Source organism: Schistocerca gregaria, chromosome 3, assembly GCF_023897955.1.
Source record: "Schistocerca gregaria isolate iqSchGreg1 chromosome 3, iqSchGreg1.2, whole genome shotgun sequence".
NCBI lineage: Eukaryota > Metazoa > Arthropoda > Insecta > Orthoptera > Acrididae > Schistocerca > Schistocerca gregaria.
Window position 1 is genome coordinate 898,096,226 of NC_064922.1, and position 12,588 is coordinate 898,108,813.

The 12,588-nt window shown below is 42.9% G+C and overlaps 1 protein-coding gene across 3 annotated transcripts in view; it reads right to left on the reverse strand.

Annotated features, from left to right (window-relative positions):
- Positions 1-1,585: 1,585 nt before the first annotated feature.
- The window catches only part of LOC126355893 (trypsin alpha-3-like), a 1,162,507-nt gene continuing 1,151,504 nt past the window's right edge, over positions 1,586-12,588 (reverse strand). The window contains exon 3 of one of the 3 annotated variants that reach the window (XM_050006398.1): positions 1,586-2,363. In XM_050006398.1, the coding sequence (XP_049862355.1) occupies positions 1,834-2,363 (530 nt within the window). In that variant the 3' untranslated portion in view covers positions 1,586-1,833. The remainder of the gene's footprint in view (positions 2,364-12,588) is intronic. The other 2 variants (XM_050006399.1, XM_050006400.1) reach the window with 2 other exon arrangements.

A 12,588-nucleotide genomic window follows, 5' to 3' on the forward strand; every position in this document is an offset into this window, starting at 1 on the left:
CCTCACGTAATGGCTAATCACTTGTCTGATGTGTAGTCAACATTTAATAAATTCCGACTGTAACGCCAAGTTATTGGAATACTGATTTAGTTGCCACTGGCATTGAACTAAGATTTAAGAAGGTTCCATCTAATTGGGACTTCGACGATTCCTAAAATGCAGATGTGTAGCTTATTCGAAACACACACATTGACCGAACTTTGGCACATTCCTGCTTGAGTTAACACTACACATATAAGAACTGCCTTTCAAACGGAGCACTCTGGCTTTCGTCACTGGAGTAAGATTTGGCTCTGGTTGCATACAAATCAGGATGGAGATCGTTGCAATCCATGTAGTTTTCATTGTTAATCGAATTTTCGATTACAGTTTTGTGGTTACAGTTGGTACAAGAAACGATAATTATCCGACAGCACTTCCCAACACAAATCGATAAAACGTACTAGTATGTTCAAGGCTGGAAATGATGCACGTACTCAGCGAATGTGCAAGATTTATTTGCGTCACCACCGATTGCAGCAAATTTACTTCTGTCCACCTATAACAAAGCTGTAGCGTCGAGGCACAAATTATTAATTTGAAAAACAAAGTTTACGATGTGTTTCTTTTTTCTGGCTTGTGTATAGGATCCAGAATGCAGGGTGAAAGGAAAGTTGTAAGGTCGCGTAGGAACCGTAGTGCTGATGAGCTTTGAGGCCACAATTCAGCAATATGTACTTTTTTATATATACAGTTTGAAGATAACGTGCAGTAAAAATTTATTTTAGTAATATAAGGACTAGCTTTCCTTTTACAAATAATTAGTGTCTGTATGTTAAAACTGAAATAAAGTGAATGGGCCACTACTTACTTAGGCTGCGTATATGCTGAAACTGACTGCATGAACAGGTTTCTCTCAGTATTGTTTTCCCTGCACGAAAGAGTAACACAACAGCAGTTCCAGGGTTTTATTAACGTTCGGATTCTTGGCAGAGAGAACAGACATTTGCTCCCTTTCGGAAGGACGACTTGTACAGGTTGTAAGACTAACAGTCGGTTACTAAGGAATGCATTAAAAGCAAACTGCATCATATTATGAACTTCTGAAGTTAGTCTTCTGAACAGAAACATGTTTCGAAAATCACTCTATAGGAGTACAGTATACAGTGAAACGTCGTGATACAACATGTATGGAATAATGATCAGCGTTTTGCTTAGGGTGGAAGCTGGAAACACGAAAGTGCATATTTAAATGGATTAAATGTTGAAGTCTGCGTGGTGACTTTCAAGAATGTGGTGGAACATGGTAGAGAAACCTACTGTAAAGCTATTGAGCTTAAATTTCGAGGAAAGAAAGTAAAACAAGATATCAAACGATACACCAAGAAAAGTAAATTTTCAGTAAGCGTAATGTATACGAATTTTAGTTGATAGACTTTATCAGTTAGCGGGATACGTCGTTTCCTGCAAGGGGTGATCAACAAAAGGTGTGTTCCAGTATAAAGCAACCATTCACTGTCTACAATAGTGTGACGCATGATTGTAAAATGTAGAAAAAATGTAATAAACAGTTATGGCGATGTGTAAGACATAAAAATGAGGGATACTAAAGAAGAACTACGACGAATATATTCTTCAAACGTTCCAAAAGAATTTTGGGTCCATATTCATTTATTTCCAGTGCTACAGAATCTTGCGGACACAGTCCTCAACAGCAATTTTCGGTTCGATACAGGTTACAGCCAATCATCCCCGACAAAGTGAGTGTTGCGAATGCGAGGCCCCGACAGCACAGAACCCGTAGCGTACGCCTCACTTGTTGTGTGAGTATAAACCACCTTGCCTACAGTAATTTTAGTTCAATGTGACACTTATCGAGACGTCGAATGCATCGATGCCGCTCCAAGTCACGTAACTACCCACAGGTTTATAGTGGACACACTGAAGACCGTATTCGTAACATGGAAAGACACCTGGTGCTCGAAAGCGACTGCCATGTGGATCGCATTGCACAGTTACTTGATGCGGGCTTTTTGGGTGATCCACTTGCGTAGCGAAACCACGTCCGCATAGACGCCCGGATAGTAGGGTCTCGCGCAACCCTTGCCGAAGGATACGACTCCGACAAGGTTCTTGCCGTAGACGAGGGGGCCGCCGCTGTCGCCCTGGCACGCGTCCTTGCCGCCAAAGGGCACCGCGGCGCACACCATGTTGCTCGTCAGCGCCTCGCTGAAGTAGCAGCTCCGGCACTTGTTCAGGGGGACCACCTGCACAGTGGTGGCGCGCAGGAAGTTGGTCATGCTGCCCCCCTCCACCGTCGCCCCCCACCCAGACACCATCACTGAAGCACCCGCCTGCGGTCGGGAGGTCGCCAGAGGCACTATCTGTAAGAAAAACAGCGAGTCAACAACAGCAGAAAATGAACTTTGAGGCATGTAGTGTGTTTCACCAAGTAAATGTTCCACAGCTATAATTGCCTTCTTTACTTTGTTTTTATAGCACGTTTCTCAGTTGAAAACTCATTCTGAAAAGCTCCTGTCCATAGTTAACCATTTATTTCCATTTAAGGAACTGCTACCTTTTCTTAAAAAGCTACTGCGTGGAAATGAGCTTTAGCGCGTTTTTCCATGTGTTTACTCATGTTTTTAATCTAACCCTACCTGGACGAGCTAAGAGACAGTATAGAAATTATAAGCATAAATACACTATGTGATCAAAAGTATCCGGGCACCTATCAGAAAATGACTTAAAATTTCGTGGCGTCCTCCATCGGTTGTGCTGAAATTCAATACGGTGTTGGCCCCCCTTAGCCTTGATGACAGCTTCCACTCTCACAGGCATACGTTCAATCAGGTGCTGGAGGGTTTCTTGGAGAATGACAGCCTAGTCTTCACGGAGTGCTGCATTGAGGAGAGGTGAGGCCTGTCACGAAGTCGGCGTTCCAAAACATCCCAGAGCTGTTCTGTAGGATTCATGTCAGGACTCTGTGCAGGCCAGTCCATTACAGGGATGTTATTGTCGTGTAACCACTCCGCCACAGGAAGTGCATATGAACAGGTGCTCGATCGTGTTGAAAGATGCAATCGCCATCCCTGAAATGGTCTTCAACAGTGGGAAGCGAGAAGTTGCATAAAACATCAATGTAGGCCTGTGCTGTGATAGTGTCACGCAAAACAATAAGGAGCGCAAGCTCCCTCCATGAAAAACACAACCACACCATAACACCATCGCCGGCGTGGTGGACGAGCGGTTCTAGGCGCTACAGTCTGGAACCACGCTACCGCTACAGTCGCACGTTCGAATCCTGCCTCGGGCATGGATGCGTGTGATGTCCTTAGGTTAGTTAGGTTTAAGTAGTTCTTAGTTCTAGGGGACTGATGACCTTAGAAGTTAAGTCCCATAGTGCTCAGGGCCATTTGAACCATAACACCATCGCCTCCAAATTTTACTGGTGGCACACGCTGGCAGATGACGTTCACCGGGAATTCGCCATACCCACACCCTGACATCGGATTGCCACATTGTGTACCGGGATGCGTCACTCCCCACAATGTTTTTCCACTGTTCAATATTACAATGTTTACGCTATATACACCAAGGTAGGCACCTTTTGGCATTTACCAGGGTGAGGTGTGACTTATGAGCAGAAACTCGACCATAAAGCCAAGTTTTCTCACCTCCCGCCTAACTGTCGTGGTATTTGCAGTGGATCCTGATGCAGCTTAGAATTCCTGTGTGATGATCTGGATAGATGTCTACCTTTTACACATTAGGACCCTCTTAAACTGTCGGCGGTCTCTGTCAGTCAACAGTCGAGATCAATCTGTACGCTGTTGTGCTGTAGGTGTCCTTTCACGTTTCCACTTCACTATTGCATAGGAAACGGTGGACCTATGGATGCTTAGGAGTATGGATATGTCGCGTACAGACGTATGACACAAGTGACATCCAATCACTTGACCACATTCGAAGTCTCTAAGTTCCGCGGAGAGCCCCATTCTGCTCTCTCACGATGTCTAATGACTACTGAGGTCGTTGATATGGAGTACCTGGCAGTAGGTGGCAGCACAATGCACCTAATATGAAATACCTATGATTTTGGGGGTGTCTGGATACTTTTGATCAGATAGTGTATTAAACAGTGGGCGATTAGAGACCATGTTAATCGTTGACAACGTATTCCACCTGTAGGTCACCAAAAGGAGGTAACTTGATGTAACATATACGATATTACAGTGCCTGTATTGTTTAGAAGTGTTGGTCCGGACAAGCATGCACTGCATACTTCAATATCGTATTTATCTGCCGTTACCAGGTAGCGACTTTCAGATAAAATGAAATGTCCTCCCATCGCACAGGAATTACATAGTGTGTTACAACATGTAGGGAATAGCTGATCAGCGTTTTGCTTAGGGTGGAAGCTGGAAACCTAAAAGTGCATATTTAAATGGATTAAATGTTGAAGTCTGCATGGTAACTTTGAAGAATGTGGTGGAACATGGTAGACAAACAACCGTAAAGCTACTGCGCTTAAATTTAATGGAGAGAAAGTAAAACAAGATGTCAAACGATACACTAAGTAAACAAATTTTTTCCGTAAGCATAATTTAAACGTATTTTAGTTGATAGACTTTATCAATTAGCGGGATACGTCGTTTGTTGCAAGGGGCGATCAACGAAACATGTGTTACCAGTATGAAACAACCATTTGCTGTCCAGAATAATGTAACGCATGATCGTAACATGTAGGAAAAGAAAACAGTTATGTGTAAGATATAGAAGTGAGGAATAGTAAAGTAGAACACATCAGCGACGATATGTGAAAGTTTGTGACTGAGTGTGAGTCGTACAGAGAAAACAAAGCGGCTAAGGTGAACGTTCGCGTAAAACAGGAAATCCGGGTTGTAGTCCTGGTCCGGCACAAATTTTCACTGTCGTCATTCCTTTATACAGCCGACGGTTGTACATATCCGCATTCATATGTTGCATGTAACACAGACATGTAACTGAGTATTGCAGAAATAATAAAATGAATGTAATTAAAAATATATACATATGCCGGTGTAAATCTGGAGCACAGCCATACTATAATGTTCATTGTTCGTGCCGTAAAGGAAACGCAACAAGTATTGGGTTAACAAGGGACAGCAATAGTCTCCTCAGCATATAATTTTTCCTGCGAGAGTTTGATCGGAGGTTCCCAATGTGGCATGTATCCGGACGTCGCTAGTTACCAATGTAGGAAACGGCTAGAGCAAGTGCTGTGGGTAATAGAAAAGACGCTGACCACGAAGTGTCACGCACGCGCCTCCTTTCTAGCAAGCGACTATAACTGGTGAACACATAATGAAAGCCGCAGCCAAGCACGAGAGAACTACTTAAAGTCGAAGGCCGACTTGCAGGGGGCAAACTAAAGATGTTCTGCAACACCCTACGTGTCAGTCCTGTAGGTAGCGTGCAGATGAAAGGTAATTCTGTCATCAAACTGAAGGTTGGCGCCAGCCCTACAGTTCTTTACTGGGCACAGCGCTGTTGTAAATGGTTGCCAATTTCGTTTCTCCGACCTTTGAAATGACTTACCTAACCACTTAGACGAGGACATACTGCTTAATGGGGATACCAAACATGGTGGAAATGACATTTATCATTCTAATGAACCGATTAGACAGGTAAAAATCCTACGACTACCACGAATCGAACCTCAGACGTTTGGATTCGTTGTCTGTCACTCAACCACTGTACCATTAAATTAATCAAATAACAGAGCGAACAGGAAAATACTTTTCCCACTTTCCATATCTGAGTGGGACGGGATTTAAACCTAATAAGTGTTTCGTCGGATTATAGAGTAAGAATATAAATTTTTGTAAGTTTATGGGGCTTTGAACATCATGATATGAAGTATCTATATTGGGGATTTTTTTCCGTTCCAGACCACATATGGGGAGCGTTCGTATTCTTTCTATGGGAAGGTGAATACAGTTTCAATAAGTTTTGTAGGGAAAGCCATTGTGCTTATTTTGTTTATTGGTTCGTTGGAAAGGAATGGCATCGGCTGTACGAATATATCTTACAGGAGGGTAGTTGTACTTAGCTTTTAAGTATAAGTCACTCCAAGTCTACAGAAAGGAGTAGTACCTTTGAAGTCTTCCAATAATCTGTTGGAGGATCTTGTTACCATAGTCTGAAATTTTCTTTTCTTCCGTTTCTCTTCGGAAATCAAGCTTGGCAACTGCACTACACTTCTTGTCGGCATTCCATAGTAGGGCGTGGGTATCACTTTATGAGGCCTGTTGGGGGTGAAATTGATTGTAATCATTCTACAGGGTTGGCAAACAGCTCTATTCTCCGCTCCACTAGTGAATAAAATACGAGCTCGTCGAATTTTGACCAGCTCTGCAACTGGATTCAAGACTTTCTTGGAGACAGAGCACAAATCACTCTTAATGGAACAAAATCGACACTTATGAAGGTAATATCCATGGTAACCCGAGAAAATACCCGTTATTTTTTATAATGTATATGAACGATTAAATAGAAAGCGTCATAAGCTTTTTAAGACTGTTCACAGATGATGTGGTTGGCTATAAGAAAGCAGCAACGCCAGAAAACAGTGCTGCGCTAGTATTATTCTTAGTCGTAGAAAAGGGGAATGTTGTTAGAATTCAGTAAAGGCGCTGCTGGGCGATGAAGTCTGGGGCTGCCGGCCGCGGTGGTTATGCGGTTCTAGCGCTGCAGTCCCGAACCGCGCGACTGCTACGGTCGCAGGTTCGAATCCTGCCTCGGGCATGGATGTGTGTGATGTCCTTAGGTTAGTTAGGTTTAAGTAGTTCTAAGTTCTAGGGGACTGATGACCTAAGATGTTAAGTCCCATAGCGCTCAGAGCCATTTGAGCCATTTTTTTGAAGTCTGGGGCAACTGGCAGAATGTAGTGATAGTTGGCAGCTAGTAGGCCAGACGGAGTAAAGATGGCGCAGAGCTGCCCTGGCGTTATTGCACACACGATGTGTTTTCAGTGGTGCAACAACGAGGCAGGAAACTGCTGCGTTGCTTGAAACTATTGCGATGTATGAGGCGGGACACTAGCCCAGAGCCAGGAGGGCGATGTTTAAATGGCTGACGTATGGGTATTTACCCCTGCCATAGTTTCTGCCTCTCTGACACTACGTCAGAAGCGATGGGAAAGGCAGTATAAATAGACGGGCAATTTTAACTAGAGACAAGCGTGTGCCATGTCAGTCGAGAGTCGGGACGGACCTGTGCTGGTCTATGCTTATAGGGGCCAGTCTGGCAGCGATGTTGTAAATATTCTGTGTAACCTGTTCTTTATTTCTATGTACTGTTTGGGCTGTATTCCACCTCCGGGGACACAACACTGGGGCGGGATGGAACGGCAGCCGGGTACTTGGAGATGGCACAGACTCCCTGAAGGAGGGCGGTGGCAGCGGTCTGCAGCAGATCCAGGATGGGCCACGTTCGCTTCCAAACTGGCGTACCAGGGTCCGGGCAAGGCGTGCGCTGCGGCAGCCCAGAGTCGGCAGCGGATGTTGCCACCTGGCAAGCACCACTAGCGGCAAGATGCGGCACAGCGTCCAGGATGGTGCGGATTCGAGTCTGGTCTTGTCCTGGGAGCAGCAGCGGCCAAGAGCCACGGGTGACCCGTACAACCACCTTCGTCCCATGGTCAGACAGAGCAGACCAAACGAGGCAGACGGCGGCGAGGACCAGAAACTGTAGCAGTTTCTGGAATCGCCGGCAGCTACGCGGCGCAGGACGTGACGCTCGGTGGGTGGCGACTGGGAAAAGTGCGGCTGAGTTTCAGCTGAGTAGCCTTGATGATGGTGCAGGGGTGTCGGCATACCAGGAGCTGCTGAGCCGGATGGACTCGCGGGACAACTGTGCGGCCGGGACGGTGACACTGTGCTGCACCCATCGTAGTACTGGAACTTAAGCGAATAAAGAAACGCTTCAGGATACCGCAGTATCACTCTGCACTGCCTCTTGACGCTATTTAACTTTCTCTGTCTCCTTACGTAAAGTGGCGCGGTGAGTCCCGACTGCAGTTGGGCCATCTTGAGTCCCGGGTTTGACCATCGACGCCCCCACAACAACAGTTTCAAATTGAAGAATGACCAGCAGAGGATTGACGAATGGTGCAGGCTCCGGCAGTTGATCGTGGGCGTAAATGAATGTAACATACTGTCTATACATGGAAGAAGAAATCGACTACTGTACAACTATGATATTGATGAGAAATTGATGGAAACAATATCCATCGTAAAATATCTAGTAGAATGAAAACATATAACAAATAGTAGGAAAATCAGATGCCAGACTGAGTTTTACAGGAAGAATCGTAATGTAGATGTGTATTGTTCATCAGTCTGGGATAGTTATCAGGTAGGACTGACAAAAGAGATAGAGAAGATCCAAAGAATAGCGGCGCGTTTTGTAACGGGATTATTTAGTCGCCGCGAGAGCGTTACTGGGATGCTCAACAGACTTCACTGTTAGACGTTACAAGAGAAACGTTGTGCGTCATGGAGATGTTTGCTATTACTTCCTCCCACATACATCTCGCTTAATGAGCCCGATGAGAAGATTCGAGAAATCAGATCGATGCAGAGGCTTACGAGAATCATACTTCCTACGACCCATACGGGAATGTTACAAGGTAGAGGTGCTCGTTTAGAGGTACCAGAAGTACTCTCTGCCACACCTCCAATAGGTGGCCGGCAGGGTATGAAGACCCCCTCCTCCTTTCCAGTAAGGGTGCCCATGATGAGGTTTGGAAGGGTGCCAATCTTCTTTCTTAGGTTCTTACGTTCCTCGTTCTTCCTTTTCCTTTCTTTGTTCCCCCATCGGGCTACAAATTCTGTCCTCCCTCTGTCTATATGCTGTAGTTACATCACGTGAGACCTTCCTTGCATCCATTCTATACAACTTGTTATAGCAAGACTAGCCAAAGGTAGTGTAGCCCTAGAAGGTTTCCACTCTAGTAGTACAAGTTTTAATTGGTAACTTTATTGTGTATGAGTCAGTACCGTAACAAGATTGCAAAGATACGTTTTGTTTTATTTTATTATACAAGACTTAAATGTAGACATTTTGAGATTTGCACGAAACACTTTAACAAGCCCTATAAACCTCCAAAAGACGAATTTAATAAGTGTATCAGATATTATGGAATTGCTACATTTCATGGGACAAGCGAGCTATCGATTTTATTTGTTTTGTTAATTACCTGTCCGGTCCCTTTTGCAACATGCTATGACAATAAAGCGACTTATATAGATTTAGAGTTTTGTACATAAAACGTGGAAACTTACTTTATCTGAAAAAAAACTGAAATATACGCTAATGTAGTAATAAAAAAAGCTGCACTGGAAAACAGGCCAACAGTTGTGATGTAGATAACTGAAGTTGTATTTCACATAGTTTATTATTTATTAAATTTAGTTAAGTAGGCTGATGCCTGTTCATTTCCACAGGGTATCACGTGAGAGGGTACGAGATTTTCTGCTATTTTATTGCTAAGAATTCCTTGTCGTTTTTATGGTTAATCGAATTTTTTTGATGAGTTTTGGGACTGCAGTCGTTACAGGAAACGGAAATTATTCGACAGCACTTCTGAAAACTAGTCGATAAAACGCACTGCAAGTTTTATTTGCCTCGCCACTGATACCAGAGAATTTTACTTTTGTGCATCAAACCAGTCTCAGGACTGAAAACAACAACAACAACAACAACTATCTGTAACAACGCTGTAGCACCATGATGCAAAATGTAAATTTGAAAAATAAAGTTCACGATTTGTTTCTTTTCCTGGCTTGAATACAGGATCCAGAATGCAACGTGGGAGGAACAGTGTAGGGTCGCGTGGGAACCGTAGTGCTGACGAGCTTTGAGGTCACAGTTCAGCATTTTGTACTTTTTTATATACAAAAGTTGAAGATAATTTGCAATAATCATTTTGGTTTACTAATATAAGCACTAGCGTCTCTTTTACAAATAATTAGTGTCTTAATCTTAAACAGAAATAAAGTTCTTGGACCATTACCTACTTGGGCGACACATATGTTGAAACTGACTACATGAGATGAAACTTTAATAAGTTAAATGGTTAATTATTTGAAGCATGGTCGGCACAGCTCATTGAGATTCACAGAGAATAGAGGTCAAAATAGATGTCTTCCAATTTACCTTTCAAAATGAGACAAATGGCATTATAAGAACTCAGTAGTTTTGTTTCCATTTCAATGAAGCTTGTGGCTATCTTAAATAGTAGCAGCATAAATCACCTGTATATGTGTTCTGTTGCATTTCAACAGCCAGTTTCAGAAAAAAATACTTGAAATCAGTGTATAACCAGAGACACCAGTCTTCTTTGCTAACACTCTAGTTGCATAAGCTAGGTCGATAGAAAGAAGTTTGTTTTACATCTTCCATTGTTCAACAGTGATTATCATGTATTGTCCCAAAATTTTGAAGTTAATTCTGTTACACAATTCGAATTTTTGATGGACTGATATATACTGGGTTCGATACCATAATTTTCTTCTGGAACATGAACTAATACCAAATTTGATATCTCACATTACTCTCACTTACACACTGTAAACAAAATGAAGTGGCATCATTCGAACAAGGTTGAAAATTTTCTACATAAAATAAAGAATGGAAAACCTATTTATGAAGTATTTTGATGTTAAAGGCCATTATTAAACACCAGGGCAAATTGTGCCTCATAAAGAAAAAAGTAGTCCCACAAACTTGGTACAGATCTACTAATACTACTATTTTCCTTAAGGCTGTAATAGTAGACATCGAGGCTTTTCATCTGGTACCTGAATGGAATTTCAAGTAGAGCTATGTAACGAATGTGATCCAGTCCAACGTATTATGGAATTCATAAAGTTCACTACTGTCACTTACAAGGAGTAAAGCTATTCCATTTGTGATGTGGATCTAGTGAACAGGTCATTTCTCGTAAGAGGGTCATTAAACTACCATCAGTCTGCTGAATCCTATGACAGATAAATTTGTCTTCATGTACTGATGTTGATTTTTCACCAGGAGTTCAGCTGCTTTTAACTGGCGTCCATCAGAATTGATCACATTGCTCCAACGAACATCTGCACACAACACACTTCAATTGCATCGAGTTTCAGAGTTTTAAGTTTGGAATCTTTATGATATAAGAAGCTTCCATGACCCATCACTCAGCGGGAAAGGCTCTTAAACGTGATCAGAGGAATGTAAAGGACTGCATCCCACCAAGTTTCTGCGATAGATCTCATTGTGATAATGCTGTTTTTTTTCTTAAGAACGTGACAGATATAATCAGGTCGCATTAAACATAGGCCAAATGTCATCTAAACAAATTTCCTTTGATTATCAGCAGAAAGAGACCCCTTCTACTAAAGGGACCGAACTGATCGATAATAGTTTTCTGTGGCTGAAGTGAACTACTGGAGTTTTCTTGTCTGTAATAGTTAGGCCTTCGTCATCAAACTGGATCTCTCGCATAGAAATGGCGCTATATAATGCCAGACAGAGATTTAAGATTATGTTGTGTAGAGAATACACATGGAACATTTAAGAGTTGGGGAGTTTTAAGGTCCAGTGAAAAGATAGTGTCCATGTCCCACATGTAGACTGAAAATAGAACTGGCTACACACATGCTGACGTTTCAGGCGAGGTGTCCAGGCAGGGTGGTGTAATACGTCGTTGCATGTCATAGGGTGTAGTTGGTATGTCCTCGTAGAGAGCGTCTTGCAGCCTTCCCCACAGAAAAAAGTATGATCTAGGGAGTGGGTTGGGCAAGCTAAAAGTCCTCTACGTCCAGTCCAACGATTTGGAAACAATTCGTGGAGATATGCTGCAGCACTTCGTACAGTATGGGGTTGACAGCCATCATTTTTATGTCACAGGTTCCTCCTAGTTTGCAGAGGAATGTTTTCTAGCACCTGTGGTAGATGGCCTGTTGGAAGGCTCTGATACTTGTGCGTGTTCAGTGTTCTGCCTATGAAAAATGGACCTCTGAGTTGATGGTTCATTATCTCACACCACATGTTTACACTCCACGGACTCTGACGTTCCATCTGATTACGCCAACAGGGATTGTCAGCAGACCACTTCAGCAGTTCACCTGGCCATAATTGGTAAATGTGGCTTCATCACTAAACAAGATACATGATATATTGGGAGTATCTTGCCTTAATATACAAAAATTAACATGATTCTCACAATCGTTTTCATGCAGCTCTTGATGGAGTGAGCTGTGATAGGGATGGAACCTATGTCGATGGAGAATGCAGAGGATACTTCCCTTACTCATGCCTCTTCCACCTACAATTGCTTGGGAGCTAACTTGTGGATCAGCTGCAACAGCAACTGAAATTAATATTTTCTCCTCTTCTGTCAACACTTGCTTCCTTCTGTTACATTGTCTAGGTGTTACACCACCACTTTCACACAACTCATTGAAGAGGTTGATAAATAACTCCCGAGATAGTTGATGTCTGTTGGGATACCTTGCCACATACATAATACGAGATGCATTCTTCCTACATTCTCCATACACAGTGAGCATATTGGTTTTTTCT